At 40.0% G+C, this 13,942-nt stretch overlaps 1 protein-coding gene across 1 annotated transcript in view; it reads left to right on the top strand.

Annotated features, from left to right (window-relative positions):
- The first annotated feature begins 11,505 nt into the window (after positions 1-11,505).
- COBL (cordon-bleu WH2 repeat protein) overlaps positions 11,506-13,942 on the top strand; it is a 112,399-nt gene continuing 109,962 nt past the window's right edge. The window contains 2 exon segments of the mRNA XM_010290293.1: positions 11,506-11,546; positions 12,171-12,371. Coding sequence (XP_010288595.1) covers positions 11,506-11,546; positions 12,171-12,371 — 242 coding nt within the window.

Raw genomic sequence — 13,942 nt, 5'->3', positions numbered from 1 at the left:
TGTCTACACAATCTTGCTGTCGCTGCTGTGATGCCCCACCAGTACTTAGAGAGCAGCCTCAGGCATGTTTGCGTTGGGTTATCTCCGAGTAGCATTTAAAGCTAAGTGGTAGATACCTTCGCTCTCTTGGTAAGGTCTTCTCATTTATAACATGTAACACCATTCCCATGGCTTCCAGTCAGCTAACGGGGGTGATGCAAGGTCTTGATTTTAATCCATAAAATCCATAACGGCCCAGACTCTTCTCTGGCTCCTGTGTCCTGAGCCAGTGCCACACATCCGTAAAATGCCCAGAATAATTGTTCCTGATTTGAATGTGTGTGATAAAGAGGGAGGGTATTTGGCTGCTTCCTCTCTCGTTTGATACTGTCTGGGTGTGTTGACATGCCTGATTTATCAGGATTTTCTTCATAGTGTGCTCCACATTGCGCTGCGTGAGGCTGTTAAGCGCTCAGTTGATACCACATCCTTTTTTGTTTTGTGAGATTTAAAATCCGTTAAGTACCACACGTGCCTACAGGATACATTAAACAGAATTCTAAATGGAAACTATCTAAACAAATATTTTTTGCTGACATCTAAGAATCATTAAAACATTTCTGTTCTTACTTGAATGAAGACCAGAGTCCTACTAATCAGCTGTTTGATGTTGTATTTATCTGTGTTAACATTTGCAGTTTTCTTTTTCATCAGACTTTCTGTTTTATGTTAACGTAGGTCTGAACTCCAGTGTAGAGTTGGAGTATGGTTTATTGCTGTACAATTAAGTTTATGATTTGCTTTTAATAAAACAAAATACTTAAATTTCAATTTAAACTAAGAAGTACTTGATTCCTGTGTCATTTAGAAAGTAATGGAATATCTTAAAAGCAAAAGCAAAATATATATGGTTCTCATAAGAGTTTTTATTAAGCAAATCAGCACCAGGAAAATACATAGAGAAAATCGGCTGAAACAGTGGGATTTCCTGATAAAAGCACCTGTGGCAGCCTATGAGTACAGGCTCTGACAACAGTAAAGACTGTTGTGTTGAAGTTGGGTATTTCTTTACCTCATTGACGCTGCGTATTTGCTTCATTAACCTTTTTTTAATATACTGATGTATGTGATTTCTTACTGTGTGACAGAGTATGAATTAAGACTGAATTATAAATGCTAATTAAGAAGATGATTAAGAGAGTAAGGAATTTCCTGGCATATCTGATTCTATTTCTCTGCAAGTGAATGTAAATGGTACCTCACAAAAAATAAATTGTTAGATCTTTTAGGGTTTTCTTTTTCTACTTTTAAAGAGAAGGTTGTCAGCCCTATAGTTCTGGTGCTGGCTGCTTTGGTGACGTGGTTTTCTACAGAGTCAGAATTTACAGAATACCAGAATGTAGATTGAAAAAAAGAGTGTAGTTTCATGTCACTGGTGTTCTAGATGGGGCAATCCAAAGCAAGTAAATTGTGTCTCCTTTATCCTCCAGTGTATCAGCAGACCCAGACTTTTGAATACATAGAAACAGTGGGCATTGGACTTGGATACAGCCTTCCCCTCCCTGCCCCAAGAAATTTGATGTAAGGTCAGTGTGACAAGGTCATGAGTGCTTCTCAAAGGGCAAGTAAACTTGAGAGGAAGCACAGAGGCCTTCTTCCTCTTAGGAGAGCTCAGTGCTGTGGGAAAATAAATGACTTTAGTAGGGCCTGCCTGCCGTGCTTTGTGTCTCTCCTGCTGGGGACCATCTAGCTTCAGAGATTAGGTTTCAGGAAAAGTGTTAGTTGCTGTTGATTAATTTAATTTCCACCTAGAAGTATGTATTTCTATTGTTTTGGGAAGCCCTTTTGGATCTAAGGGGTGCTCTGGAACCGAGCCAAGATGCCTCCCTCTGGTCCACAACCTTTAACTTCGTGTCTGTGCCTTCTTCTTTTGGTACGTTAGGGTGTGTAGGTTTTCTGAAGTAACTGTAATCTTGCCACCATTTGTAGACAGATGAATTAAAACCTTTGTCATGGAGGTAGGTGCAATAACATGGGTTTAATTCTGCAAAGAGCTCAACTACCATTGACTGCCTGTTTTTGTAGGATCTGTTTGTATAAGGGTGAAATGAACTTCGGTAGCATACTCCTGGAGCGTTCCCATTAAATGAGAAATGATGGATTTGTCAGCTCACAGTTACGTGTGTTAATGTTTACCATGGGTGTACTTATTTAAGCAAGTAATCATTCTAAACATAATTGTTCCCCATCTGCACATCAGATGGGCACTGGTTTAATGCTATTTCTAGTTGAAGCAGGTATCAATAGGGATATTGTTCTATAGTAATGTCAGCAATTTTCCACTGAAGTGCTCACGAGTTTGTAAGCAAATTATAAAAGTAGGAATTAGCCAGCACAGTAAATCACATCAAAATTTCACTAGCCATATATTTGTTGTTTTTTTCTGGTTCTTTCAAAAGTATTCAATCTTCTGTGTCCCTTGTGAACAGACAATAAAGTAAGCACTTCAATGCTGTAGGGCCCTAATCTACAGAGTCTTTAAGCCTCTAGAGAGTGAGTCTCGGTAGGTGGTAGTCGATGTTAAAAAGTCTGTGGGCACAAAAATAGAGCATAGTCTGAGATACATTTTCTCAGTAATACAGTGCAAATGCACCTTGAAGTTGCATCTTAATTGGCAGTGCAAGTCACTACAGGAGGGTTTATAAATCAGTGTTGCTAAGCAATAAACTTTTTTATTTATTTAAATAGCCTTATTGAAAGTGATTGTTGGTAAGAGACCAAGAAAGGACAACACCACCGAAATCTGTACTGCACCTATGACTTCAGGGGACATATACCATACAGTGCAAGTATTTCTGAGCTAGCCTCATTGATTGCATAATCATATCTTTAGTCATTGACCCCTCTAGAAACAAATTTTCTTCTCATTACTTTCATTGGTTTGCTATTAATAAACATGATGAATACTAATGTAATTATTGGCTGTTAATAAAACCTATTCCAACTAATAAGTTACCTTTCCAGACCTAAAAGTGTTAACAGAGAGCTCAGCATGGAGTTGTGGCACTCAGCACAGACAGTGAGGTGAAAGCTGTAGCGTCCTCACAAAAACGCAGCTGACGTGCAGTAGAGTGAGTGCATTTAAAGGATGCATGTTTGCCCACAGCGTGCAGAGGATGCAATGCCAGCAGTGATTCCAGCCTGCTTAGAAATGCTCTTGGCTTTCTTTTCATGCCAGTGTTTTCCCACAGGTGAGAACGGTTAGTAAGAATCCAGTTAGCCAACGTGGACGTGACTATAAGTTCATGAATAACGCTGAGAAATCTCACTAATTGTCTCACCAGTTAATGATATTTTAACCTTGTAGGTTTTGCAGTTCAGCCACAGGATTTGCCATCTGCGGGGAACTTGGTGTGCGGAGGCTGTCTGCACGGTTGTAGCCTCCCATCTGCTAAACTGAGCATCCGTAAAACAGTGCAATGAAGATCCGAGAGCACCGAGAACAGAACAGAATGACCTGACAGCAGGGCTTGGGCACTTTACTGTATAAGCAGTAGCATTCTGGATGTTTCTCTAAGTACATTTGGGATGCTATAGAATTTTTTTTTTTTTTTTTTTTTTTTTTTGCTAACCAGTGCCATTGTGCTTAAGTGTCAGTAACATAAAATAGCATCCTTCTCTTTTCCTATTCAAGCATACCATTCAAAGCAGCCTGATTTAGTCACAAGTGAAGGAACTGGATAACATTGCAGATGAGCATGAGCAACATGATGTTTCCCTTAGTATTTTCAGTATGATTATTATTATTGCTTGGAAGGGAGTGAGACTAATAGCTTGGTACTTAATAAGTAGTGAAAAACCAATGTGACTGTGTGGATAATGGAGAAAGAAGTCAAAAATACTGGTGGGAATAGGATTGGATGGCTGGCCACTGAATGCTTTGCACTATATCGTTGCTTGTTCCACAGCAGGTCACTTCAACAGCCATTGCTTGGTAATCTTTTGATTTTGGTCCGTGTGAAAGTGGCAGGTAGTTTTACCTCAGATGCTGGCGGCTAACCATTTGCATCCTAAAGCTTAAATGTGTATTGCCTTTGTCAGTGTTTTGGTTCATCTGAGTTTTCTCCTCTGGCAGATGTCATTGTGAAAAGACCAAGGTTTCACCAACCCTACCTAGTGTGCTGTTTTTCTACTTCTGCTTTTCTAGACCAAATTTTTTTGAAGGTGAGGCTTGTCCATACAATCTCCAGTATTACTTGTTAGTGGGGTTTTGTTCTGCTCGCGTCTCCCAAGCTAAAGAGTTACAACTATTGGTGTATCTCTGACTCAGAGATGCAATAATACTGCAGTTTAGATAGCAGGAATTTAACGTTCCAAAATAGAATAACTCATGTATGCTTTCTTGCCTTTAACCACAAAAGACTTCTGTTTTTCTTTAGCTTGTGTTTCACCAGATGAGGCAACTAATAACCATAACGTTAGCTGCTCTCCTCTTTCATTCCTCTTTACTGATGTACAGCCTAATGGAGTTGCACATGATGGCACCAGCATGTAGTGTGGTCTTTGCCACACACTGAACGTGTGGGTGGTATCTCAAAAGTCCTGTGATACAGGTCTTAGGCCAGACCTTGCAGTGCTTATTCAGGCAGTGTTTTCATTAACTGCAGCAGGCATCTACCCAAATCCTGGGATTTGGCTCCTTTTTAAAAGATTTTCTCTAGGGCTTGTGTTTTGTTTTGGGAACTGATACAGGTAGGTCTGTGAGGCTCCCTAGTGTGACTGTGGTGAATAGGTGTAAAACCATTTGTAGGCTGCAGTGTGATTCCTTGATCAGTTAAAGTCCACTCCATGCACAGGTCTGTCCTTGCTTTCAGTCTAAATGGGGGCTCCCTAAAGTAGCATTGGGGTGAATTGCATGGCCCGGGCATGACAGGAAATCAGGTTAGTGTCCTTATGGCTTCTTCTGGCCCTAAAAAGTGACTGTATCGTGAAACTGGTATGTGAACTGCTTTGTACTGGATCTTGAGGGAACACCTCAGTAATTGGAAGCAGGATGAGGCTTTTACTGGAAGATAACGCACTCTCAATCAAAAATATGGGTGATGTATTAAAAAAGTGTGTTTGAGGATACCAGCCATAAGCTAACAAAGCATTTTGGCGTTCCTGGCAGAGGATGAGCTCTTGATAGTTCAGCTATGCAGTGTCAGTGCAGGAGTCCCTGTCGTGGTTTAGCCCCAGCTGGCAACTAAGCACCACGCAGCTACTCACTCACTCCCCCCACGGCGGGACAGGGGAGAGAATCAGAAGAGTAAAACTGAGGAAATTCATGGTTTGAGATAAAGACAGTTTAATAAGTAAAGCAAAAGCCACGCACACAAGCAAAGCAAAACAAGGAATCCATTCACCACTCCCCATGGGCAGGCAGGTGTTCAGCCATTTCCAGGGAAGCAGGGCTCGATCATGTGTAATGGTTTCTTGGGAAGACAGATGCTGTAACTCCGAACGTCCTCCACCCCTTCCTTTTCTTCATCCCAGCTTTATATACTGTGCATGACATTATATGGTATGGAATATCATTTTGGGCAGCCTGGATCAGCTGTCCCAGCTGTGTCCCCTCCCAGCTCCCTGTGCACCACCAGCCTTCTTGCTGGCAGGCCAGCACGAGAAGCTGGACTGTCCTTGACTACTTAGCAATAACTCAAAACATCAGCACGTTATCAACATTTTCTTATCCCAAATCCAAAACATAGCCTCACACTAGCTTCTATGAAGAAAATTAACTCTACCCTGGCTGAAACCAGGACAGTCCCGGCCAGATGGAAGCCGGTTTGCCCTTGTTTGGCAGCGGTGCGATGCTTCACGAGCAGTGGAGTGGCCAGGTCTCACATCTCAGCCTCTCATGAAATGGATCAGATCTGGGGAGATGTCCCTGGCAGCAAACTGTATAACAATGAGTTTATTCGCTTGTACATTTGAGACCAGGAAACTGCAACACAGTGCTTTTTAATGATTGATTGGTTAAGTTTGTGAAAGGTTTGAAATTATAGGTACAATGTGAGGAATTACATCCATTAGAATGTGACATCTCACCTTGACTTTTGTTTATTTTTCTTTAATTTCACCCTTGGGCAAGCATGGTCATGTAATTCCATCCCTGCTGCCTCTTCTACAAATGCTCTCACTCAGTTTGCTTCTGGTCTTTTTTTTTTTTTCTTTTGGCATTAAAACTTTATTTTTAAAATACGTAAAGCTGTAGGGTTTCTCATCAATAGAATCAAATGGAAGATCAAAAATATAATTAAATAACTTTCATTTCTTTGCCAAAAACAAATTATTTTTTCTTGTCTATTTTGGGTGACTTTTATCACGCCCGCAAGGGAATCATTTTCATCATGTCTGTCAGTGTGATCCTACCTTAGAAATGGAATAATCTTTTGAAAGTAATACAAAATTCAAATAAATGTTTGAAAAGAGAAAAGCATAAAATAGTTATATACCATAATAGCCAGGGAATTCAGAGTAAAGACTGTTTAAAAAAAAAAATCTTATTTAAAAAAATAAAGTAAAGTAGGGAACCCTAATTCCCTGAGCCATAGCAACATGGAAATAATCCAGTTCATTGGATCTTGATGTCTGCTGAAGGTTTCCAGCTGTTTAGCAAGTGTAATATTATATATGTTATGAAATGTTGTAAAATAATACTGGAAACCAGTTACTATAGGAGTAATATATTTTAGACCTGTAATTTACGTACTACATATGAGACATGTAAAGGTGTACGTTACCAGTGTTGCACATACTTCTAATTTATCAGTATATTTTTCCTGTGATAGACTAAGTAAACTTGAGAATGTTCTTTGATTATTTTTTTTTTATTCTACACCCCCTCCCCCCAATAAAGAGCAAACCAAAAACTCAGTTTAATTGGTTAAGTGTTATAGATGGCAAGGTGGAATGGAGCTAGAGCTCCAGTTTACATTGCAGGGTTGTCTGGATGAACTCCTGCCTCTTCAGTAGTCATGGACATTATCATGCTCTCCTGGTTTCTGGTCTCCATCTCTGTGGGTTTTGTTTAACTTTTGTTTTCTGTTTTCAAAATTCTTGAGGTGGTTTTATGTTGGTGCTAATCTGTTTGTATTTCCTTTACATTTGTGTTGCGTGATAATTTTTCTGAACTGCTGTGTCTAGAAGCTGAAAGGATTTTACTTACAAAGAGGGAACTTGTCATATTATTAATGCCTATCTTATGGGTGTGTTTTTCCCAGCCTGTGATCAGGGTTTTCTTTGCTTTGCCGTGAGCAGCAAAGAGTGAAAAAGAAATGTGCTCTGAAGGATATCCGCTTCGCAGGCTGGATCACTTGGCAGGATCGAAGTCTACCATGCTGTCTGTATCTTGATGGTTTGGAGTACGAGCTGTGCCTCCAGGCTGGGTTTCTGGCTTCGCTATGCAAGTTGCCAGAGAGAGAGAGTGAGTGAGTGAGTGAGTGAGTGAGTGAGTGAGTGAGTGAGTGAGTGAGTGAAGATACTCATCTGCTTTTTTTCCTCAAACAGCAATGTGCATGGATTTCCCCTCAAAAGACTGTAGAAGTGCAATCACCTGAAAGTCAAGAATGTTTACTTCAGTACCTCCTGTTTTCCACCGAAGGGACACTGCATTTGTGTACTGTGCTCATCACTGAGCACTCTCATGTTGATCTGTTCCTCCCAATTATGAGATGGGGTGCATGCGAACATCACGGAGAAACCCCCTGCAACTGTTCCAGCCTTATGCATTAACAAGATTGCAAATTGACTTGTCTCAGTTGGAGGACCTGTGCTAGTTTGTTCATCAAAAATTAATGTTGCCCCTAATTCTGCTATGTTGAGGGTTGGTTGTTACTTTTGTTTGGGTTGGATTGGGTTTTGTTTTGTTTTTTTTTAATTTTTTTTTTTTTTTGTTTGTTTAAAATGAATTGTTAGAGAGAGAACTGGTATAGAAAGGACCAGATTCTACAGACTGGTGTAGTATGGAGCTCTTGTGAAACTCCTGCTGACATCCATGGGGTGAAGTCTGCTCCATATACCTGTTAAGTTGCGTTTGCCTTACAGGGCAGAGAGGGATCCAGATTTTTTTGAGCATCGTGAAAATGTGTAGGATCACATTATGTTGTGTGTGTGTGTGCGTGTTAGACCTTATCTGAAGAAAGACCATCTCTGCATAGCATTGCCATGAGGGTGGAAGTCCCAGGACCACTTCTGTTTGAAACCAAGAGAATTTTTTTTCAGCATGGGATTATAAAGTCCAGGTCGCATCCTATTGCTTGGAAGTTATATATTAATAAAGTGTAGGTCCAAAGGGCTCGTGTTACCTTGTCTTGATGTTCTTAATCTGGTGAAACTTTTCTTCATTTCTATTGCGTTTCTTCTATGTGCTGTGCTATGGAAACACTGGTCTTGTTGGTTGGTTTGCTTGTTAGTTTTCGTTTTCCATTTTGGGAAGCCTGATGCTGTTACCAAGAACAGTGCTGGTAGGTTATTTATGTATTCTGACTAATTATTTCATGGCTATATGCATTTTTTTCTGCATACAGTAAAGTGAGATGAACCACTTCAAGCCTTGGTAAAAGGCACTGTACATTTGTGTATTAGAATCAGCTGCTTGTTTTTACTCTGTCTCCTTATCAAGGGCTGAATTGAAGCATGCATGTAAACATGAGTGAATCATAGGTTTGAAGTGTTCCTGCTTCTAACTTCACTTGCAGACTTAATAGCACGTTAGGGGGGCCTAACAAGTGTCTCGGTATTGAGCGTGGTGAAAGTCATTTGTGGAAAAAAAGATTGCTGTTGAGCTAAATTTAGTTTGAATTAGCTCACAGTGAAGAATGGTATGCAACTTTTACATAGTATGTTGTGTTTATAGCATGGAAAGTACCCATGCTTAAAACAGGCTTTTAAATCACACTTTCTCAGTGCATTATTTTAGTGGGGGAACAAAAAGGCTTTTATTATGGAGTGCTTTTGTCTTGTCCTTTATAACCATCATAGCTCTGACAGGGAAAACTGAATGCTTTTTCTGTCTTGCATTCAGTAGTATTGACAGGCTTCTCAGCACCTTCTGACTGCAGTTGCTGGAGCCCGTCAGAAAGCAGCTGCACGTGCAGAACCAAGGTGGAGCTGGAGCTGTGGATTTCAGCCTGCGGTTCATAGAGCTACTTTCTATTACTGAGGTGTTTCAGAAGAGTTGGCTAGGAAATGCAAATCTGTGCCACGTATCGCTCTACAAATGTGGACTTTAAAGGGATCTGCTTCCACGCATTTGAAGCAGTCACAGTGTTTCAAGAGAATATGTAGTCATTATTGTGGAAAAGTTCATATGAAGTCACCTGAATTGTTGCTAGGTTAGACTGTAGTGGGAAAGTTTTTCCGTTTTCCTTTCTCTGATGTCCCTGGAGGAACCAGACCTACACTGTCCTTTCTGCACAAAAGAAAAGGAGGGTTCTAGTATCTAAAAGGCCCTGGCAGCGTAATGCCAAAAAGAATATGCATTGTTACATATTTTATGGAGGTAAAGTGAACGCCACTGGTTAATATATAGCTGATGCTTTTGATGGTATCATGCCTGATTTCCTGACATATACACACACACACCGGCCCCAAGCAGTGTTGTACAAGGTCTGCAACTGCAGAATTGGCCGTAAAGAGTACTTAAGAAGTGGACAAATAAAAATTGCACTCCCATCTCAGAGCTATAAATTGGTAATAAGGTGTCTGACCTTGTTTGTCTGTTCCTTCAGAAAACCAGATGCAGCTTTATGTTATTGCTAGGGAACAAACGTGTGCAGTGTACTCACAGTTTACTTCCAACTCCTTCATCAGCTTCAAAACTCTGTCGTTCTTCAATTCTCCCCTGAAGTTTCAAGTCTCCTCCGTTTCAGCTGGTTTCAGTTTCATGTTTGTTTTATTATCATTGCATTATTTTCTCTGGAATTTGCAACTCCAGGTAAATCATAATTAAAAAAAACTAGTTCTGCCAGGCTCAGGACACTTGCCTGCTGCTTTTCTTCCCATCCCCTTTGGAACTTTGTTAGGAGCACTGTATTGGAATTGTCCCCCACATTGTAGGACAAGCTTTAAAAACAAAAAAGAAAAGCTATATTAAGAAACAAGTTGATGTGAATCTCTGTAGCTACTTATATTGATGCAGTTGATGTAATGGAGGGCAAGAATGACATAATTTGTAAATTGAGCTGAAGTACTTAAATGTTGCACCAGTTACGTTTAAATGTAAAGCTACCGCGTGATCTGGATTTATGCAACACTCCTATGTCTCTCACCACCTGCTTACAAATAACAACTGTAGCCAAATGTAAAGGTATCTGAACAGAAGATGAATCCCCATTTCTTTTTTTCTTTTATAGACAAGTAAATAAATTAAGAGTTTGGCTCACAGACATGTACAATGTCAGGGTTGTTTGACGTATAATAAAGCTTTGAACTTTTTATCATCACCTCCATGGGGAGGAGTGTAGGAGGTGCACGTTAGTGAATGACGACTGCGTGACTCATTGGGTGTATATAGGACAAAAAGTGAACGTTCAGGGAAAATTTCCCATGGAGGAAAAATTGCTCTATGCTAGTAAATATGGCAGTAGCTCTCCCTGCATATTTGTAGCAAATGCGGTTTATTATGCACACAGGAAATGAAAGGAAGTACCTGCATCACTGCTGATTTTACAGTGTCCTGCTGAGATCTCACTGAAATGTGCATTTTCAGGGCAGTATAGTGATTTTTTGCAAGTTGAGACATGTCATAGAAATTGTTGGTCAAATGCAAATACTGATTAAAGTGTAGAGAATTTGGACTGTTCATGAACTCTTTTTTTTTTTTTTTTTTTTAAATAATCTGATGTAGCTCTTACTTTTTTCTCTGCCAGGAGCTTACATTGTAATCCAAAGTGTATGTTTAGCCTTTTTATTGTGAGAATAGACGTTGTCTCTAATTAAAGAAGAGTTTGGTTTGGTATCAATCCTGTTCCTGGTTTTTTTTTTTTTACCTTGAACAAGTTTTGCCCTTGGCTGATTCAACCACTAAGCTTTGCAGGCTTTTAAGGTTCAGAGTGCTTTTTCTGTACTCTTCTGGATTCTGTTTATATTGTTCACAGGGTGAAAATGATGTGAAGAATCATCATCTCTTCTCTTCCTGCACCCTAAAAACAAGCAGATTAAAAAATGCAGGCAGTAGGCCTGTGTAGTAATTTCTCAGTAAATATTTTACTGCTCTTTCCATCTGTTACACTAAAATCTGACTTAAACTAGGCATAAATCTATTCAGAAGAGGTCACTGGGATATTAATCATCAGAATTAAGCCTCTTAGACATGTGCTTGGTATGAGTCCAGGTATCCAGAAGTTTAGCAGGGCACATATGTTACTTATCTGTCTGGCAGCTTACCAATGAAGTAAACTTTGAGTTTGTGGTGGTTTGCTATCTCTGTAAAGTACACTGGTTGTTTGGTGCAAGTTGATGCAACATTTCTGTATGTCGCACATGGCGCATAGCCTGCTACTGCAGAATGAGTTCTCTTCAGGGTGCTTTCAAAGAGCTACAGTCTCTCAGTGTTGCATGGTAAGAAGTGGTATCATTCATGGTTGACCTTTTTGTGGTGCTTCCCTATGAAGTATGACGAGCCAAATTTAATACTACTTACTCAGAGCAGAGGAAGAGACAATATTTCAAGTAGGCTAATACTGTGGAAGCCAAATATAGCTGAATGAAACCTCACCCTGACTCCAGTCCTGCTGTTCTGGCTTGGAGGAAACGTTAATTTATGTAAATATAACTCCTTCTTGAGTCAGGTCTGAACTGGACCCAGTATTTCTGTTTCTCTCTTCATAGGAGCATGCTTTATACTTGACAGAATAATGATTATTTCATATCCAAATTATGGAACTGATTCATCCCCTGGGGCATGGAAACCAAACAGTAGGAGTGAGTGCATCATTAAAAAATTAGCCTATTTTTAGAGAGGAAGTAAAAGTAAAATGCAACTCCATTGAAAAAATTAATGATAAAGAAAAATGGTTTGTATTAGAGGAACTTTTTAAAACAGTCTGAGATTATGGCTGAAAGAACATATTTTCTTATTAACATGTTTATACTTCGGTTGCAAGAAATTATTAATTTTTTTCTTGCCTTTATTCCTCAAGGAGAAAAATGAAAGCTCGGGCTCCTCCTCCTCCAAATCAACCTTCTGCAGCAAGTAGAATTCACAGTGAACACAAGTCACCTGCAGAGACAGCTGTAACTTCTGATCAGAGCTTTGTGAGCATGAAGGAGAACATGATAAACAGATTGGTGGACTTCACAGTTATTTTACCCAGTGGGGTAGAGCAGAAAAGCACAGTACAAGGAAGGTAAGGCTTTGATTAGCTTCCACTTTCTGCAGCCCTCCGTTCCCGGTGGGATACTTACTGATATTAATGTCTCCATTTCTGGGTTGACGGGGTTTCTCTGTCATGCTTCTCTCTGCATTTTAGGCAGCTGTTGTACCAGAGAGTCCTGAGAGCCACGTGTAAAGGGCCCTCTCTTCTGGGGCAGGAAGGATTTAGGAGCTACTGTGTCACTGTTTTCCCCATGAATCACCCTTGGCAGGTGTATACATCCGTCTCTTCCATGTAGTGCCACTGGGCTAGTCTTAGGTTGTATCACATCTCATAATACAAGAGGAGTTTTGGTTGCAGTGGAAGTAGGTGCTGCTGGCAAACAGCAATCCTGACAGTATGCCTGTCTGGACTCATGCTGAGAAGCAGCCTCAGAAAGTGAACAATTTATCACATTCAGAGATCCTGCCTTCACAAATACATTGCAATTGTGTAGACAGCAAAGCATCTGCTGGTATTTAGGAAGCCTTTTCTATATAAAAATGTACTGTTTTTTTCCACAGGAAGAAAGAGGTTCTCCTTGTCACAGGGTACAATCACGGTCAAATTGTATTGGAAAGGCAGTTTTGAGATAATTTTCTTCACCATGGGGGCTCTTTCTTCTCCTCATCCTCTCTGAGAGAACAGCTTTGAAAGAGGGAAGCTTACTAATTTAAGAAAGAATTTGGAAGAGTTTTAAATATGCATTCAATAATATGATGAAACTGTAGCAAACAATGGTATGGCAAGCAGTGGTCAAGAAACTGTAGAAAGTGATAATACAAGATTGGGAGGATATGTAGATGCCTGTTGATAAATCAGGGCCTGTGCTTATTTTAAATTTGGACTTCACAGTAGTTAGTCTGCATTCCTGTAAAACTACTCTTCTTGGTCTGATGTATTAGTCTATTTTGACTGTTTGTCTATTGGTGTATTTTGGTGGCTGAGGTGAATGTGTACAGCAGTGTGTAGTGTCTGGGACTTCATTCTTCCCCCTACTTTTCTTGTAGAAATTAGCGTTCGCTTAGCCACTCTCAGGAGACTAGTGCAATTTGTGTGGGTCACCCAAAGCCACAGTGATGTTTAAGCTTTTAAAGGAAAGCAGTGATTTTCATAGCTCTCAAATTATATATTTAGTGATCGAGTTTTTATGGGGAGATTGGGACTTAATGAGAGAAAGAAGAGGACAGGCCTGGAAAGTAGAACAGGACATGAAACTCACTGGCCACTAGATCCCAAAGAAAGCTGGTATTTCATTGGCAAATGCAAGCCACCTGGGAGCTAACGAGGCTAAATCTTCATGTAGCACTTTGTATAGAGATACATAATTGCTGTATGGCTAGAAAATACTTTCTTTTCCCTCAAAGAAAAAAAAAAACCAACCACCTCAAAACAAACACTCCCAAGAGTACTACAAAAGTGGTGTTTCAGTGTGACCTTTTGAAAAGCATACAAGCTATAGGAGCAGAGAACAAAAATGGAAGATCCCTGTATAATAAACATTGATCTTCTGCACAGGTGTTTATTATCACTACCATTGCTATCGCATACACTGAGACTGAGTA

The sequence above is a fragment of the Phaethon lepturus genome, unplaced genomic scaffold (genome assembly GCF_000687285.1).
Source record: "Phaethon lepturus isolate BGI_N335 unplaced genomic scaffold, ASM68728v1 scaffold2367, whole genome shotgun sequence".
Taxonomy (NCBI): Eukaryota; Metazoa; Chordata; class Aves; order Phaethontiformes; family Phaethontidae; genus Phaethon; species Phaethon lepturus.
This window is presented reverse-complemented; position numbering and strand designations above follow the sequence as displayed.